Raw genomic sequence first — 19,732 nt, 5'->3', positions numbered from 1 at the left:
AACAGGGATGGCTATTTTCGGTCATAGTTCACATAATTTGCGTTCACGAGCGTAATGGCGTCTTTTAATCACATATCCAATTATTAAAATTTTGTGAGAGGGAGGATTGAGAAACCGAACACAGTGCGAAAATTGAGAGCAAAAGTGCAAGGCGCTTTGAAGAATTACCCTTTTCAGTTTGGATTTTGAGGGAAGTTTTTGAAAAAAAAAGAAATTTTGAGACCGTGCCCAGAAATTTTAAGACCCCAAAAAGAATATAGCCGAATTTGCGTGGAAGGAGCATAAATGGGAGTGGATGTAATGAACTACTACGTGAGATAGAAAGCTCCAGAGATAGAAATTGAGAAGCAAGGCAGCTGCTTCTTCTCTCTCTCTCTCTCAGCTAACCATGTCTGTCGCTCAAGCTTCTTCCTCTCTCTATACTTCCATCCATGGTCTCTCTCTCCCTCTCAAATTATATAAAATTGTATATGCACGTCCATAAGCTTTACATCTATTGGAATTTCATATATGTTGCAGGAATTTTCGCGCCGAGGTCAGCAAAAATCCCTGCTTCTATCACTCGGCGTACCGTGGTGAACGTGGCTCGAATGGGGAATTCTTTCACCACTGGTTCTCCGCTCTGTAAGCTTTCATACTCTATGTTTTCCACCGAAATGTCCCTGTCTTACGCTCCTTTTGTTTTGGTTCGATGGTCGGGCCAGCTTACGTACACCTCAACTAGTTCCGGTCCGGTTAAAGATAGGTTATCCATGCCGAGACTAGAGAAGTCACAAGAAATTACTTTCTTGGGCAAGACCCCAAGAATCGAACCTAATCAATTATGTGAGAAGCGAAACCACCAACCAACCGGAACAATCCTTCGGCTTGTCTTCACTCAACTGTCAAAACAAATTTGCTCATGAATTTGTTCATAAGATAAAGGATAAGGTTTATTCTTACCAGTCGAGAACATGTCCATGGGGTACAGATGATGCTCTGTGATATGGGCTTTTTATGAGGGTATCGTATCATCGAACGGTGTACGGGCTTTGTTCATGTATTTGGTGTGGGTTCAATCAAAGAGAGGCAATGTTGACAAACAGAAAGTCTACACACACATACAATTTGTGCACAGATTTTATTGTGGGGCCCACCACGGATTTCACACAAATCATTCGAGACGTTCATTAAACGTAAAATATTTTTTCAAGGGTCCCTGTAAAAAATAATCTCAATCCGATACCTTTAGGTGTCCGATCCAATCATAAAACTTTTCATTATCCGGAAATCTGAATGAAAAGTTAGATGGTTGGATGAAGCACCTATAGGTATTGGATTGAGCTTATTTTTACGGGGACCCTTTGAAAAAATGTTTTACATTTAATGAATGGCCCGAATGATTTGTGTGGGACCCGTGGTGAGCCCCACAACAAAATCTGTGCACAATCTGTACACAAATTGCTGTGTGTGTAGCAGAACTCATTGACAAAATAGCTTTTAATTCCTTTGTAGTAGCCTGGAATAAGCGGGCTCAGGCCGACTCCGAGGCATTTGCTGTTGCACACCTCGGGGTTGGTCCCTAGCGGGCTCAGGCCGACTTCAAGGCATTTGGTGTTGCTAGGGGTGTAAACGAGCTGAATCGAACCAAATATCGGCATGTTCGAGCTCGACTCTATCAGAATTCGTCTGGCTCGAGCTCGGCTCGAGTTCGAATCGAGCCGGAAAAGTTCGGCTCGAGCTCAGCTCGACAAACATGTACAAAGCTCGAGCTCGGCTCGAATTCAAGCTCGAATTCGTCAACTTTTGGCTTTGATATTGAAAAATTGGCTAAACGAGCCGAGTCGAACCGAATATTGGCATATTCGAGCTCGGTTTAATCAGAATTCGCCTAGCTCGAGCTTGGCTCGAGTTCGAATCGAGCCGGAAAAGTTCGGCTCGAGCTCAGCTCGACAAACATGTACAAAGCTCGAGCTCGGCTCGTTAGTATTCAGTCTGGAATAAACGAGCCGGCTCGGCTCGAATTCGTCAACTTTTTGGCCTTGATATTGAAAAATTGGCTAAACGAGCCGAGTCGAACCAAATATTGGCATATTCGAGCCGAGCCGAGCAGAGCCTATATATTTTGAGCAGAGACAAACCTGTTCGCGAACCTATATATTGGCATGTTCAAGCCGAGCCGAGCCGAACCTATATATTTCGAGCCGAGACGAACCTGTTCAAGCCGAGCCCTGCTAGGTTCGAGCTCTGCTCGTTTATCAAACGAGCCAAAAAATCGAGCTCGAGCTCGGCTCGTTTATCCTTCGAATTGAGCTGAACGAGCCCTTACCGAGCCGAACTCACAAGCTGCTCAGCTCATTTACAGCCCTAGCTATTGCACACCTCGGGGTTGATCCCTAGCGCCTGCTAGAGCATAGTACAGGGCGATGTCTCAAGAGAGCTCCGACAGTCGACAAGGTGTTGCTCGGTATATCTCGGAGCGACGATGTACTACGCTTGGAATGTAACCCTCATCCTCAGGCATACAAGGCCCTCGAGCATGTGCATCACCATGACGTAAAACTTTTTACACATTTTTCCTAAAAAAAATAAAAAAGCCTTTTACACCCTTTGTATATTAAAAAATGTGATTAAAAATTAATTTTTCAAATTTTCAATCCGTTTGAACCGATGTGAAGATTTTATTTTTCTGATCATTTTATTCTAAATGATCATAATAAATTTTTGACTCTAAAACCTTTCAATGAGCACCGTAAGAGAGTCGTAAAACCAAATATAGAGGGTAATTTGGTCTTTTCTCCTCTTAGCTCATCAAAAGTGGAAAAGGACCTCTGGCCTTCTTTTTGACTTTTGCTTTGAATTTTTAAAATTGAAAAAATCATTTTGCCAAAACTCATTTTCTTCCCCACCCGCCAAACACCCAAAACTAAAAAAGGATAAGTTGGAAAGGTGAAAAATAGGCGCCCAAACAGGCACTAAAGCTGTCTTGAACAGTAAAGTAAAAAGTGATAATCTGTTTTCGCCTTTTCGGTGCTGCGTGCAAAGGGAGGGTTTTGAAGTTTTGTTAAGGGACCCACCCAATAAGCCAACAAATGGGCCTATAAAAAGTTATTGGGCTCAATGAATTAATTGATTTTGGACCCTTTAAAGGTCTTAGACCAGCCAAATTGGACTAAAAAAGACTACTACCAAACCTAACTAGCAAAAATATTGTGGGGGCCCTTTTTTGGGCTGTTTTTTGAGGCTCCAGGCCTGGGCCTCTTGGGCATTGCCTAAGGGATGGCCCTGCGTATAAAGACAAAATAGCATACCTTTTGGAGACACAAGCGAAATTGTTGCACGGTCAGAAAACCCAATTCGTCATTTGGAAATTCGCCAAACAGTGCCTAGGCCCACCACAAAACAAGAGAAAAGACGCAAATGCCCATGGGTAATACACTGCAGCCTCTCCCATTGAGGGGCTTGATTGGAAAATTGATGCCAAAAAGGGCCGGCAAAAATTGAGATGCTTGGCCCATATTACCTTCGGTCTTTGAAAAGGGCTATCTGCATTTGGATTTTATCTCCATTTCACTTCCAGTCAGGAGAAGGCCCCGTTTCACCAAGGGAAATAACTACTTATTTTTTTGAATTAAAAATGTTGTATTGTGAAAGAATGATCTATCTCATAAAGCGAAAAATAAGAAACTTAGAGAGATGGGGGCTCGCTCTCGATTATTTGTAACCCTATAATTAGGTAAAACAAAAACACAGAGTGAAAGAAATTTAAAATGACACTCATAGCGAAGGTTAATTAGATCTAGATGCGCGTGCTTGGATTAGTCATTCACCTATACGAGGATTAAAAAAAAGTGGAAAAAAAGTAGTAATTAACCTTCACTCATTTGCAGGTGCCAAACGGGGATAAGGGAAAAGGAACTAAGGAGCCTAATTGTGTGCAAACGGTGTAGTTTTGTTCTCACAGCAACAAGCTTTTAACGAGTGAACACGAACTTGGACTCGAATAGTTTGTTTCATTTATCTAACTTAAAGGTAAGTCATCCATGTCAGGAGTAGATCCATGCCAAGAGTAGATGCTTCATACTCTAATCATTACTCTCAGTCTATTCATTCTTAGCCCTTTGAGATTTGATACTTACCTTGGGATCTAGGGACCCTGTAGTGAGTAATATCACTATAAATTTGTAGCGATTAGCTGTCCAAAAGTGTTTTCCAATAGTTCGGATTTAAAAAAAAAAAAACACTCTTCTTTGGAAGAGCTATTTTTTTTTCTTTTTGAATCCGAACCGTTGATTGCTTTGATAGACAGCTAAGATATTTACTACAACCCAGTAGCAACTTTGCTCACTACAGGGTCCCCGAATCCATTTATCTCGCACATGGCGAACAAAGCGATCAAGGACGCGAGGGGCGAGGAGTGATTATGTACGGACGGATTGAAGTCTTGGACACCCTTGTGGCCTTGTGAGTGTGACAAGGAAGAAACAAACATGGGTGCTTAAGGCTGTGTTCCAGAAAGGAATTAAAAACTTATTTTTTGTTGAATAAGAAGGGTTGTTCCGGCAAATAAGAAGGGTAGTAATTATTTTGGTAGAATTTATATAGGTACCAATGAGCGTCGGGAGGGAAATCGTACCTGTGGCCTCTCTGGGCCGTCTCTGACCACCGGACGGCCGATCCGAGCCGTCCAAAAATTCTAAAAAAAAACCCGAGGGGGCCCAACGCGAGAATCAATGGCATCCGAGATGTGTAGGGTGCTTGATCCGAGCACCCCTTTTCTGTGTATATTCATATATACACAGAAAAGGGGTGCTCGGATCAAGCACCCTACACATCTCGGATCAAGCACCCTACACACCTCGGATGCCATTGATTCTCGCTTAGGCCCCCTCGGTTTTTTTTTTTTAGAATTTTTGGACGGCTCGGATCGGCCGTCCGGTGGCCGGAGACGGCCCAGAGAGGCCGCAGGTACGATTTCCCTCCGCCGGCGCCCATTATCATAGCAACAGTCTTATTTTTTGTATAAGGCAACTTTAAGCTCAAAAATGTGTTTACGCAAATAATTTTTCTACCACTATGGATCTTGTCTGATAGATCTCATTGAGATCTTTAATACGGTGAAAAAAAATTGAATTTTTTTTTTCATTTACATTATTTTTGAATTTGAAAATGTAAAATGAACTTTTTAAGAAAGATTTTGTGAAATGCCCCTTCTTATTTTTGAATTAGAAGTGGCAAAATAAGTACTTATTTTTTAAGAAGATTTCCGGAACGGAGCCTAAGACCCATCTGTGGATTTGATGAATTTAAGTTCTGTCACTTGTTAAGTAGCAATTTCAGCTTTACTAGAACATGTGCTATATTAATCAAGAATTTTATTGAACTATGATCAAAGTTACATTTCTTGTAGAAGTTGAAATTATGCGAAAGCGTTCAATTTACTCCGGGGTGGGTTGAATAGGAATTTTGTTAAAAAAATTACCAATTTGAATAAAGATTAACAGATTAAAAATTAATAGAGATGAATGGGTTGATTATTTCGATTAATCCAAACCAAAACTCAAGTAGTGCAGTAGAATAAAATAGAGACAAAAGACGCACGATTTATGTGGAAAAACTTAACCCTAAGCCAAAACCACAGCCTAACACTACTGATTTATTCTATTAATAAAAAAGAAGTACAGGTTGCGAAATAGTAAAAACCTTACTCAAGCCTTTACCTATTCTTGCCCAATCTCCGATGCTGCCAGAGCTTTTTCAAGATCCAGTAGATGCACCACAGACTTCACATCCGATCTCCGAATTCAACCGGCTCCAAATCAATCTCCAAAAGATTCGGCCACAGCAGCAAACGGCACAAAGAACCACAAACAGTTAATGGATGAATGATATGATGAGAAGCGTGATCTAGACAACCCAAGAAAAATGCTCGAAGATGCAAGACGCAAGAACGAACAAAAATGGAACACGGGCTGCCGCACCAAAATCAGCCGACGCTGTGCACCCCTTTCTTTCTTTTTATATGAGCACAATCTCTCGCCTCCACCGAAAACCACAACCTCAAGAACGTAATAAAACAAGGGTTGCTGCCAAAACAAAAGACTCGATTCGGTTTTGTGCCTCGTATGGTTGAACTCCTTTTATACTTGAATTTTCTCTCGACCGAGAACCTTTTAATAATGCAAGTATGGAAAGTAAATTTTCAAAGAACTTTTTCCAAAAGACAAACGAGTAAATTTGTTTTACTCTAAAAAGAAAATCTCAGTAATGATAATTATGTGAATATGGAAAACGAATTTTCGGAGAGTTTTATAGGAAAGGGAAACGTGAAGAAATAAATTTTCGAATCTCGAAAATAATATGCATGATGTGCTAATGCTATTACCTCTAACACAATTGGATCAATTTCACAGCGGTCAACTTGGTGCAGATAATGGGAGGAGTATCAAGCGAGAAACTACCCCCTAATTAACCTATCCATTACAATCAAACGGAGTCGATATAGCAAAGACGCCAATAGAGGTTTTGAACAACCCAAAAAGTGCCAAAATATCTAACATAAGTCCAAACAATGTAAGCATCAAGGACATTATACACCTTCTACAACTATAATTATACGCTACAAGGCCAGTGTCCCAACTACTTTTGCATACTTCTCACTAGAACTGGTAATTCTTTCTTCCAATTGTCTCTGTACTTCCTCCAAATATTATTTTCCACGAACCCTTCATGGCCTACCCATTACAATCAAACGTAGTCGATATAACAAAGACACCAATAAAGGTTTTGAACAATCCCGGAAAGTGCCAAAATATCAAACATAAGTCTAAACAATGTAAGCATCAAGGACATTACACACCTTCTACAACTATAATTATACTCTACAAGGCTGGTGTCCCAACTACTTTTGCATACTTCTCACCAGAACTAGTAATTATTTTTTCCAATTGTCTTCGTACTTCCTCCAGATATTATTTTCCACGAACCCTTCATGCACCGCCAGTTGGTGCAAATTTATAATGATCGACAACATCAGTATTACATGAAATGTATTCCCTTACTAGTCATGACGGGACTAAAGGTTGAGAATAATTAGCTTATGAACCAGAAAGGAAAGGGACCTGAGCTACGTCGTAGGGAGAGAGATGGAGATTGTGAATCGCTAAATATGCAGCAATTCCAGCAGCATATCCAACGAAAGCAACTCCGGATACCTACATAAAATATACCACTCTAATTACACCTAAAATACAAGTTTTGAATAGAAGAATATATGTGAAAACAGCTGCTATATATCACCAAGTGTTTTTCACAGTCTTATTTCACATATACAGAACAAGGTATGATTCGTCTTGATCCGTAGTCTGAATCCTTTCCCTTACATGGAACCAATCACAAGCATCTAACTAAGAAGTTGTTTGATAACACAAATTCAGCACTTAAAACTGAATGAATTAAGTAATAAGCGACAAAGTTGGTTTGATAACCACATTTTACATTACTTAAAAGATTAAGTGCCACTTAAAATGTAAGCTAAAAAGGTAATAAAAATTAAATAACTTTGAACTACTTAATTTTGACTGAATTTATGTGACGAAATTTATAGTCCACACCGCCACCACTATCATTGCCACCGCCGACGCCACCACTACTACTATCACTCCACCACCACTACTACCATGACCACCACCACCATCACCATCGCCACCATTACCACTACCACACTCCATTAGTAAAATTAAAAGAGAATCACTATAACTAATGAAACTAAAACAAATTTATCATTTTTTTTAATTCAGTGCTTACGTTTTTTATCAAATAAGTTTTTAGCTTAAAAAATTCAGCATATAACTTTCAGTATTTATTTTTTCAGCTTTCAGTTTCGTTTTTATCAAACACCACTTAAGCAGTGAAATAAATCAGTGACAAAGAATTTTTCTACAATAAGATGGGTGTAATACCTTCCACAAGTACCAACAAAAATCCACATTCTCCATTCCCATAAATGCAACTCCCGCAGCCGAGCCGATAATCAACATGGATCCACCTGTACTGGCACAATACGCAACCAATTGCCAGAATTCGGAATCTTGGGGGAAGGAACTGAGATCATACATTCCCATTGTTGCAGCAACTAATGGAACGTTGTCTATAATTGCTGATACAACCCCTATTGCACTCGCAATCAGTTCAATATTTGGAATGTGGGCATTAAGGTAATTTGCCAGTTCTCGAAGTATCCCTGCTGCCTCCAGGCTATATTATATATTTCAGATGTCAAACTTAAGAGATGAAGTATGACTTCAGCTAAATTGTAACGTGATACTGATGTCACAAGCAAAACTTGCAAAATAGATGCCTCATCCATGAAATTGGAGTAATAATTTTTAGGCCTAGTAATTAAGATTGGTAGACTGAAAGAACATTATAGTCATCACTATCGCAGACTTGATGACTTCACAAATTGAAGTGTGGTTTCTCTACCTTGATTACTAACTTGACATGCTAAAGTGTTACTAAAGGGGCATAAGATTTGTTATACTTTCTTGAGGACAATTAAACCCACACTACAAAGCAATTGCAAAATTCATATGATGCATAAGGATACCTGCTGACAGACAAAAGGATCCCAAGGAAGAAAAGGGCTCCTTGGGTGTCAATTCGTGATAAAGCCTGGGGTACCTTCAACTTTTGCCTATCCGATTCACCGTAATGAATGGCGTCTGTCAAAATCCAAAGAACTCCAAGTCCAAGCAACATACCCATGAAAGGTGGTAAACCTGTTAAAGCCTTGAACACAGGGACAAACACCACTACTCCAATCCCAACAGAGAAAACAAGCAGTCCTCGAGGGGCCATTTGTTCGGATGACAAAACATTCGGAGAGTCTAGTACCGTTCCATTAACTTCACTGGTTGAAAAATCAAATCTCTCACTATGATTAATAGTTCACTATATTGAATTTACTCTTCAAACTCAATATTCTACAATATCAGTTTCACAGTATAAGAACTGTACCTAGTAAGTGACAGAAGAGCCAATGGGACAGCCAAGGAAACTACAGAAGGTACAATTAAGGCCTGCAAAAAATGAGAAATGAATAGTTACAGAAAACCTTCTTTCCCTGATTACTACACCAGCAAAAAATTTCCAAAGGCAATTAGTCTAATGTTATCAATACGAGTGTTCTCTAAGCCTCCGGTCTCAAACAAGGATTCCTGCTCCACAACTGGGCACTGGCATACTCCAATTTAAAAAATCCCAGTCAAGGATTTGTTTAGGCCATATTCCATCAGTATTACATGATTTGATACAATCCAGTTTGTAAAATTTCCCACTTGCTCAAAACATGATCTTAAAAGTTTCCTTAAGCTTCCTTGTTAGGTGATCTTGTCCTAATTGGATTTCAAAATGATTTGGTTGAATAACTTGCCATAAGCCAAAAACAGTGTTGAATTAGTGACATGAAGGAATGCCCGAGACTTACATCAAGTCAAACTTCTGAAAATATGAAGAAGTCCCTCCACCACTCTACACTCTACAAGTTCAGACATAAATTAAAAAGTACTTCATGTAATCTTGTGACTGCAACTTCTTCGAACCCGAATATGTGTGGTATGATCAGTTCATTATATTATAGGATAAGTCCTTAAGTTGACTTCTTTTCAGCTGAGACTTCGTGTGAATTCAAGGTTGATGGTGGTTGGTGACAGGAGTTCCTCTTTGACATTCATCTCTATTTGGTCGTACCCTCTGCTAAATCCTTGCCACATCTTTTCTTGTTGCCTCAACCTACATGTTATACTAATTGTTGGCAACCTTGTATAATAACCCATTGGCCATCTTTCTAGATTTTCCATATCCTATAACTACCTTATTGCATACAGATCATTCATACTATTCTTTCAGTTGATCATATGCGTTACTATTGCAACCCAATAGATAGGAATGTGTAATCCCAAAATGCTCGATGTCTGTGTCGTCCATTTGGCGGACAACATACCAGAGAAGACAACACTTATCCAGGTGTTCCTTTTAAGCCTTCATGTATTAACTATCCCTGCATCTACTTTGTTTGCGAAAAGGCAGTTCAAGTATGCATAAAAAACATTAATGAACAAATTATAGAAGTACAAGAGATCCCTCAGTCCACAAGCCGTAAATGTATAATAGACAACTACTACGTAACATGCATGGATCCCATAGGATAGTGGGATTGAAACATGAATGCAACAAAACACATTAACAACAGGGATCAAAATGTTGGAACAATGCGGATACCTTCATTGTTGGCAAAGTAGATATTTGACCATGTGTCCACAGCACAGTGGTGGTTACATCACCAATAGGAGTCCATGCACCACCAGCATTTGCTGCTATCACAACAACAGCCCCTAGAAGCCTGTAAATCACAGAGACAAATACTATCACTTTGAAGAAGCTTTACCGACTGAATTGTAAATTAAATGGAAAATGTTGGACTAATGTTACTTGATGGAAACTTAAATTGCTGAATAAATAATGCTGAACCTTAGTTACTGATTATAAAAATAGAAATTCTAACAGTTGTAGTTATCTACGAAGTTTATGTGCAAAACTACCTTGCATAGAGGAAACAAAGCACTTTAATAATAGATAAGTCAAGTCTTGGCGACATACACTTAGACTACTTATAAAGGTTTATCAAGTTACTGCATGACAATATTCCACAAGATACAACGCAATATGAAACCACCACAACAATTAGATTGACTGTGAACAATTGTGAATCACTCAAGTCAGTGTATCATGCCACCAGTAGATATAAAGGTGCATAACGAACTGGAAATGCCTTCTTACATAAGCCTTTCAAATTGCCCTTCAGCCCCAATGTTAGTCAATCAAATGAACATGAAACTCAAGTAGGATTTAATATTTTAAGGTTTTGTAAACCCCCATGTAGAGACCTGAACATCACCACCACCGAAGTAGCATCATATTAGAGGCTAATTATGCCACAACTACTCGTTGACATGGTAGAACTATAACAGCAACATCCCGAGCGTTCGGCATGGAAAAACATTGTTCAATAATGGATACCTACTTGCGGTATTCTGATGGAGGTACGAGTTTCCTCAATAAGGAAATCATGACAACAGTGGAGGTCAGGTTGTCAAGGATTGAACTGAGGAGAAAAGTCATTAAGCCAACCTGCATTAATCATCAGACACAACAAATTAAGGTAAAGATATAAGGGAATCTAAAAGTAAAATATGAAGAGCTGTCCTCCGACTCTAGATCCAAACAAAAGTTGACCACCAAATTCTTTATAAAAGAATAAATAACAAGAACCAATCCATATTGTCAAATTGCATGCCATCTACACATGGGCAACAATCTCATATGCTAATAGATCCCACCCTAAACCGAAAGTACTTAGACCAAGTAAGGGGGATCTAAGTCATGTAAAAAAATTATAGTTCTAAACAACTATTGTTGTGAACCCCGAGAAAAAGGAGTAAATGGGTCCCGTGACTCTCGTCTACCACTTTGTGCAACTACATGTTTTCCTGAATTCGTTACAATCACAAATTGCATGTTTCTACATAGATCCCTATGACATACTTCTAAATAATCTCTGCAAGACTACAATAAGGTCTTTAAGGTCACAATATACATTACAAAATATACGTTACTACATAAAAGATAAAGAATTTAGTATGGCTTCGTCAACAAAATTTAGATGTCAGTAAATGATTGGTGGTTGTTGGATGTGAGCTATGGTAGCATGTTAAGAGCTTCTTAACTAGTGAGACTTCATTTTGGTTGTCGACAGAAGTGATGGTGGTTGTTCATCTTGTCCAAGTAGTGGATGATTTATTGTGAATGAAAATGGAGATAAGCATATGCTTGGGTGGGTCTTTGTAAACAGGTTTCGTTAGCCATTGACAATTGAATTTCCAGTGGGCAACTTTTGATGATTTTGGGTTCCAAAATGCATTTTTAGGTATCATTCTGTTTGTCACCAGATGGTGAACAGAAAAAAAAGGTGAAAGGTTGCAATTCGCAACTCCTGTAAAGGGGGACGCGGTATCGGTGGGGGTTCTGTAAATTATTTGCCAGATCATAGATGCCGAGAGAGGAAAGGAACTTTGAGAAAACAGAGAGAGAATTCGAAAAGTGGTAAATTGAGCAAGACATTGAGGAACTTTTCGGTTGTTAAAGTCATTTTTTCGATTTGTTTTCAGGATATTGATGTCACTATAAAGAAGAACAAAACATAAACACGATCACTTCTCTCTCTGTTATACGTTAATCCATTAGCAAACGACTTTTGACATGGAGATCTCCTTGACCCAGTTATTTTCCCTACAACAGGGAGGGGATGGCAGTCAGAAAACTCGAATTACCCCAGAAAAAGAGAGAAAGGATAAAGGGAAAACTGAGACGCATGTGGATGAAAAAGATTAGAGCACGAGCCAAATTGGCATGATGACAATATTAAGAAGGCTATTGTGAAAGAAACAACACTGAATAAGGATAGAATAGGTGCAAGGGATATGTTTCTTTTCTTTTCATCAAGAAATGATGTTTATACTCTTGAACCAGGGGGACAATTCCTTATTTCAGCTTCAGAGGAGCATCTTTGCATGAGAATTCGGCTTTCAGAGGGAAAACGAAGATGGTGTCCTTCACCCCAACCCCACCCCTACCCCCATCCCCAGAAAAAGGAAAATAGGAATTTTCTTGTTAAGACCCTATAACTGACTGAAATCTCAGGTTCATAGTGGAGCCCTTCAAGAGAGAGAAGAAGAAAAAAACACTACTGCTATTTGAAGAATCAGATTCTTTTAACACACCCAAGAGTAATTTAATCCAATATGCCAATAAGAAGGATCAATGACTTGAGTATAATAGATGAATGGAGCACTAACCAACCAAAGCAGAGTCCTTGGCTTTCGAGTAATTATGTTGTCGGTAACCAACTTAAATCCTTGATGGGCATCAACTATCTCCACAATGGTCATTGCACCCAACAAGAAAAATACTATTTCACTGACTTCAGCAGATGCATGTGTCAACTCTGAAACAGCAACCTCCGTTGAGGGAGCCTGCACCAAATAGTGCGTGAACTTACAGGTCAACTTGTATAATACTAACCGTATGTCATTTTCCACGATTTTGAGTCCCTAATCTCAATATCAAGAATGATTGTACGGCAACAATACCACAACGATAGCAAAACATTTTGAATTAGGAACAAATTAGCTGGAGTTCAGCAGATCTTGAACACTATAACTTGCATCCAATGATCAAGGCGAGATGATAAAGGAAAAGAGAGGTTGAACATTTGTTGATGTCTAAAGTTTGAAAAACAGTGTTTATGTGCAAAAGAACAGCACGAGCAATTTTTTTTTTAAAAAAAAAGGTCTGTCCCACTTGAATATATGAGGACATTAGTTGACCATCTTAAGAAATAAATTGATAAATAATATCAGAGTCAACTCAACAAAGTCAGAGCTGAAGCAACTGTCAACAAGTAGGCAAGGAATGAGTCTAAATCTTACCCCAATGCTTCGTACTACCCACAAACTCACTGCCATTAATAATCCCACTCCACTTTTATTAAACGCCATATATTCTTCAAAAATAATGGCTGCATATCCTATTACAAAGAGCAGGGCCATAACAACATCCTGTAACATGGAAAACCAGATGACCTGTTTGCCTGTTCCATCCGTATACATCTATGACAGTATCCTCCTCAGTTTATGAAATTTATCACCAAAACTTGGAAGCGATAGGATAAAGCCACGAGATGAAAAGGACCTGATTAGCAGCAACCCAGGATTGATTAATTGCCATGGTTCCTATTGCAGCTGCTCCAAGAATCGCTAGAGCTTTCAATATATCAGTTTTCGGCTGATAAGTGGCTTCAAAATCTTGTGAGCTTGTTTCATCGACAGAACATGTGATATACATGGGTTGAATAATATGGACAAAAGTCACTAGAAGTTGCTTAAATAAAACGAAGACAGTATGTTCAAGGAAGTTTCTGTTTGTAACTAAAGTCATAAGAACTTTGAGATGGGCCATTTGCTAGTACTAGCAATTGGGTCATTCAACCATAAGTTCATAACTTATCATTCACTTTATATGCATAGCTCCTTGTTTTTAGTTGCATATTCCAGAATTAACAACTCAGTAATTCAGCCGACGAAATGAAGAATCTCAATGATAAGCAACGCCTAGTCCTCTAAAATGATCGCATTTCTTTTTTCAAGTTGGCTCCCGACTAAAAAGAATCTGCCTTCAATGGGGTTAATATTTCACACACAAAAAAGGGACAATTAAGCATTCCTTAAAGAGTTGGAGAATTTTGTTTTGTTGGCTTATCACCCTAAAGTGTATGATCAAAAATTCTAAAAAGCACACAAACACTTACATGCACACTCACAAGAGAGGTGGGGCCCACACACACTGCAAACCAATGCATAATCTAGAACCTAGAGAACCATGCATCTTTCACAAGTCTCATCAAAACCCTACAACTTAACATTTGTTAAAACATGAGACTACGCTAGCCCCCAAACCTTATCATGTAGAGATGAAACTACCAAATTAACTAAACATGCTTAGATAACCGACTTCCACAATCTTCCCAAATTCGAACGAAACATTCTAGTCTTCAATAATCTGCATCTGTAAACCAAAGCTCACTAAAGCAACTACTCCTTCAGGTCCGCAATACGAGAACTTAGGAAGAAGAATTTTATGCAAAATAAACTTCTAACTTCTAACTTGCAGAAAAAAGGAATTATTTTGACGAAAAATTCATTATAGTAATGTTGTTGTTTTGCTGAACAGACAATTTTTGGGACGGAGGTAGGAATTGATTTCGCAAAGAATCAAATTCATGTCCATCTACAGGAATTAACTTGAAGAATAGTATTGAAAATTCATTGAAAGGAATGACAAAAAAACCTGAATTTTTTTCTCGGAGTCAGTTGCTTGGGTCCGTTGACTCGACGAAGGAGATGACGGTGAGGAGGAGTTTCGGGCCTTGTCTTCGGCAGGAGCGAGAACGCCATTGCTGTGGAGGATTCGTTGACCTCTCAATTTCGGGAGGGAGAAATCCGAACAAGGATGAGATAGAAAGGACGCGAGAGGCGGAGGGAGAAGTGCGCGTTTCTTTAATTGGAGCGGTGGCGAGAGGCAGTGAGTTCTGAATTGGATTAGAGTTGACATCAAAGTTAGGGTTTCGAAATGACCTGATCTGAGAAGGAGGAGGTGCTGGTGGTGGTGGTCGTGGCGGAGGAGGCGGCGGAGGAGGAGGAGGAGGGCGGCCGGCGGTGGCGGCTTTGTGTTTTCGGACAGTGATGAGTAATTTTTTTTTTTGAACAGACAGTTATGTGCATTTTTTTGGTAATTTAAATTGTACATCTTTTGGAGCTTTGTAGAGCATGTGAAATAATATATTCATGAAAAAAATTAATTTGTCCGGACATCGATAGATATGTCAAAAATTAAGTTTTAAACGAAAAAATGAACGGTTATAGACAATTTAACTTAAAAAAACAGTTAATAGATTCAGGCGGTCTATTTTTTCATTTATAACTCAACTTTTGATATATTAATTAATGTCCGGACAAACTAATTTTTTACATGAATACGTTATTTTTACACACCTTATAAAATGCACAGTTTAAATTACCAAATAAATGTGCGAAATGGACCCATGGGAGGCTGGCAGAAAACCCCTCTGTCCTGATAAGTCGGACAGAATTTAAAGTACATCAATTCGAAATGGGTTGAATCCATATTCGCATTCACATGGGTTTAGATAATTCCGTCAGAATAAGCCGGACAGAATTTAAAGTACTTTCTCCGTCCCAAAATGATTGTCCGGTCCGCAAAACGAAGTGATAAAAATAATGCAATTTTTTCAAGAAAAAATTCAAACTTTTTTCACAAATTGAAAATACTCATTGATATCTAGTAAGTTGTTAAAAAACTTTTGATTTTTTCTTGCAAAAATTGTATTATTTTTAACACCCCGTTTTACGGACCGGACAAACATTTTGAGACGGAGGGAGTACAACAATTCGAAATGGGTTGAATCCATATTCACATTCACATTCACGTGGGTTTAGATAATTCTGTCTGAATAAGCCGGTTTAGATAATTCAAGTGGGTTTAGATAATTCAAAACATGGGTTTAAATCAAAAGATTCATTCCGTGCGCAAAATTGAACTCCTGTTACGCTATCCCGCCTCCTGTACCAGTACAAAACCAATTTTGGGTCTTCATTATTCGATCAACAGTGGTAGCAGTGACACCGTTGTTGGGGTTTTTCGGTAGCAGCTCTGGCCTGTTTGTTCACCGGCGTTGTTTCCTTGTTCTAAGTCGTCAACGGCAGTTTTAGGCGTGAAGCAGTGTTCGGTCTCCGGCACGAGATTAGATTTCTTCCTTCGCTTGTGATCTGTTTGTTGTTTTAATTACATCCGTTATTATTGTTTACTGATTTGTACTGGGATTTTGTTTGATTTCTCTTTGCCTAGTTCCGGATGGAATTCTCTTATCGGCAACTAGTGCTGATTTGCTTTTGCAGGGTGTTCTGTAATCCCAGAGTAAGTAGTTTGGTGCACTCCTGTATTTTGTAATGTAATCTTTACCTTCGGACTTGAAATGAATTGACTGATTAAAAAAAAAAAATTATTCGATCAGCTCACAGACTCTCTCCCTCTCTCCCCCTCCATAACTATCAGTCCACCGGATTTTGACTCCGTAATATTTGGCTTTAATAAGTGAAAATGATTTTTTTTTTATGTATTTAAAAAAAATTCATATTTGATAATTTTGCGTCAAATTTTTATAATTTATTAATTTGTCTTATCGAGAGGAATAAAAAAAGTAATAAAAAAAAACTTGATCAAAACTCATAATTTTTTTAAAAAGACAAATAATTCAAAAAAAAACTGTCGTTTTGAATTATTTTCGTCTTTATTCAAAAAATTATAAGTTTCGATCATAATTTTTTACTTTTTCGATTCCTCTCAGCAAGACAAATCAATAAGTCACAAAAGTTTGATACAAAACAATCAAATACAAAAAAATTTGAATAGAAACAAAAAAATAATAATAATAAGTCACTTAAATTTTTAATCCGAACCCAGACAGTGGTTTCGGCGGACGCAATGAAGACCGAAATTGTACAATCGGTGGCCGATGCAATCATCGCCTTCCAGACAATTCTCCGACACAGCCTTTGACTCTTCGTCGAAGTTACATTACTGTTTGAAAATGGAAAAAAAAAAAAAAAAAAACCTGATACTATAAGCTTTTTTAGCCTCTAATTACTTCAATACTTCTTTCGTTCCCAAAAAATACGGGACAAAAATTAAAGTAAAATTGAATTTCGACATTTTTAAGCCTAAACTGAATTTTGACATTTTCAAGCCAATTCGACATTTTTTTTAAAGCCTAAACTGAATTTCCTGAAAAGAAGGAGGGGAACAAACAAACAAACAAAAACGGGTCGGGTCAGGCTTGGCTTGACCCGTAGCCGACCCGATCCATTTCAACCGCCTACTATTCGACCCGTGGCCCGTTTCAATCCGCTCAAACCCACCCATTTGCTACCTCTATGTTTATTGCTCAATTTTTTTTTTGGGTTTGTAACGTCCCGATTTTTAGAAACATTAATAAAATTTTAGCATTTATTAAATATAATGTCATTACAAACTAAATTCTCCTTAAATTCGAATTACATTTAGCAAATATGATAGGAAGGGCACGAGGGTAAATCTACTCCTCGCGTCGTTCTTCTTCCTCAACAAGTCTCTGTTCAACACCATACTCCTCCAACTGGAAAAATTGTCCATGTTCGTCACCTAGGTCTGGCTTAAAATGCCAGAGCCACAAAGTAGCACCATGAGCTTTTTTTAAGCTCAGTAGCTAACTCCTACCTCTATGTTCCATACACTAACAAAAATAGCATATATTGTAATAGTTTATCATTTTCACAAAAATTTAACATCACAAAGATATATAGAGGTGTCGGTGCCTTTTCAGAGTTATTACAACGTTTTCGTAATTCGTGTCATCATTTATCAAGTATCAATTTCACTTTCCAGTAACTTTCCTCTAGCACTAGTTTCGCTAACCATCTTTCAGATTTCATCGGGCTCCCAAGCTAATTTCAGATTTTGCCACCCAGGCTCTGTTTGCTCCCTCTTTCAGAATGACGGGCCTAAAGCATTGGTTCCGTTTACTCCCTCTTTCAGAATGACGGTCGACCAAGCTTTACACACACAAACACTGGTTCCGCTGGTTCGAGCTCTCAGATTTTACGCACGCACACCTGAGCCATAATTCCACCAACCATTCTTTCAGATTCCATGGGGTTCTTATGCTCACATAATTATTAATCTTTTCTCATTTCAGTTTCTCATTTCCATTTGTAATCATTTCTCGTGTCTCGTAAACATTCATCATTTCTCGCGTTCGCCAAAAATTAAGTGGAGTATGATAATAATTAAATCTCCGAGACCAAAAAAAGAAGTAGATAATAATTAAATCTAATCTCCATGCCTTTCCTACTACCAATCACATAACGCAGCAACATGTAATATAGGAACAACAATTGGATTCAATTTCCATTAACTAAACCAAAAACAAATATCAGTACCCTTGGCAAATTGAGGACATCTCCTTCATGCAAACAAAATCCATTTTTCTTTTTAGGTTCATGCTTCTTTTATTTTATACCTTTTTTTTTATACATGATCATTACTGACTTTTTATTGATGTTCACATTAATTTTTTTCCCCCTCCCCACTAACATCACAGCGATCATACATATAACATTTACATTTTAATTTTAACAATCAAATCTAATTCATGCTTTTAAAAAAATAACAGTACAGCAACATATTAAGCATACTTCCCTAATTCAACATAATACCTTTATTTTTATTATTATCTCTCTTTTTTTACCGCTTCATAGCTAACTTTTTTTTTTTTTTTTTAATTTCCCAGGTAACTATGTTTCTTTTTACAAGCAACTAACATAGAAATCTAGTTTCGATATTACAACAACGATATACTTAGGTAAGTAAATAGGAGGTTTCTACCTTGCAATCATTTTTACGATAGTAACGGTATTCAACATTTAAATGCTAAAATCAATATATAAACTTTAGCATGCGATATCATAAAAGTCATAATTTTTCAATATTTAAACATATAACACATCAACATTATACTTAGGTACGTGAGTAGGTAAGAGGTTTCTACCATTCTTCTTGGCGGTAGAGCGGCTATGAGTACGTCGGATGGAAATGTGGGCGGAGTAATATCGCTTCCGCTCGATCGAAAAAAATTAAAATAAAAAGAATTCCGGAAACACAAATACTTCTAGAAATTTTGAAAACTAAAATCGAAGGGTGGTTTTGAGTGGTGGTGGAATGGTGGCAAAGTGGTGGTGCTTGGGAGCAAGAATTTCTTCCTTTTTTCTCTCCCTCTCAACCGGTCTCCTTCACTTTCTCTCTCACAAACAAAAAAAAAAAACCCTACAACAATGCAAGAACAAAGGAAGGAAATGAAGTGTGGAGGGGTGTGGAAAAATGAGAGTGTGGTGAGTATTTATAGGAGAACCAAGGCCTCTCTTTCTCTCCCTCAAGCCGTCTCTCTCTAACTCTCTTTCTCTCACCCTAATTAATTTCCTAGGAGAAAATCTACAGGGTTTAGGCTATGCGTTCTTTTGGCCTT

General features: G+C 38.2%; 2 protein-coding genes across 4 annotated transcripts; one reads left to right on the top strand and one right to left on the bottom strand.

The window, feature by feature from the left end:
* Positions 1-318: 318 nt before the first annotated feature.
* On the top strand, positions 319-905 carry LOC131327556 (uncharacterized). Its single transcript, XM_058360708.1, has 2 exons — positions 319-434; positions 520-905. The coding sequence occupies exons 1-2, from the start codon at positions 389-391 to the stop codon at positions 903-905; spliced, it is 432 nt and encodes a 143-aa protein (XP_058216691.1). The 5' UTR covers positions 319-388.
* A 5,597-nt stretch (positions 906-6,502) lies between these two features.
* On the bottom strand, positions 6,503-19,557 carry LOC131326796 (sodium/proton antiporter 1-like). 3 transcript variants are annotated; one of them, XM_058359677.1, is made up of 10 exons: positions 19,259-19,557; positions 13,789-13,909; positions 13,527-13,655; positions 12,894-13,070; positions 11,063-11,169; positions 10,261-10,381; positions 8,998-9,059; positions 8,588-8,890; positions 7,941-8,235; positions 6,503-7,193 (listed from the first exon to the last, which is right to left on the bottom strand). In XM_058359677.1, the coding sequence occupies exons 2-10, from the start codon at positions 13,822-13,824 to the stop codon at positions 7,077-7,079; spliced, it is 1,347 nt and encodes a 448-aa protein (XP_058215660.1). In that variant the 5' UTR covers positions 13,825-13,909; positions 19,259-19,557; the 3' UTR covers positions 6,503-7,076. The 3 variants fall into 3 exon arrangements, with proteins under 3 accessions (XP_058215660.1, XP_058215659.1, XP_058215658.1); XM_058359676.1 differs by lacking the exon at positions 19,259-19,557 and adding an exon at positions 14,944-15,318; XM_058359675.1 differs by lacking the exon at positions 19,259-19,557 and having other exon boundaries at positions 13,789-15,318.
* Positions 19,558-19,732: the final 175 nt, after the last annotated feature.

Source organism: Rhododendron vialii, chromosome 5a, assembly GCF_030253575.1.
Source record: "Rhododendron vialii isolate Sample 1 chromosome 5a, ASM3025357v1".
Classification (NCBI taxonomy): domain Eukaryota; kingdom Viridiplantae; phylum Streptophyta; class Magnoliopsida; order Ericales; family Ericaceae; genus Rhododendron; species Rhododendron vialii.
Note: the sequence above shows the minus strand (reverse complement) of the source record. Positions and strands in the feature narration are given on the sequence as shown.

Bases quoted from the DNA above. Each gene is read 5' to 3' on its own strand.
- LOC131327556 (XM_058360708.1), top strand. From the start codon at position 389: ATGTCTGTCGCTCAAGCTTCTTCCTCTCTCTATACTTCCATCCATG. The intron at 435-519 runs GTCTCTCTCTCC...TATATGTTGCAG, and splicing joins TCTCTATACTTCCATCCATG to GAATTTTCGCGCCGAGGTCA.
- LOC131326796 (XM_058359675.1), bottom strand. From the start codon at position 14,055: ATGGCCCATCTCAAAGTTCTTATGACTTTAGTTACAAACAGAAACTTC. The intron at 13,656-13,788 runs GTCCTTTTCATC...TCCATGTTACAG, and splicing joins CCTGGGTTGCTGCTAATCAG to GATGTTGTTATGGCCCTGCT. The intron at 7,194-7,940 runs GTATTACACCCA...TATTTTATGTAG, and splicing joins TTTGTTGGTACTTGTGGAAG to GTATCCGGAGTTGCTTTCGT.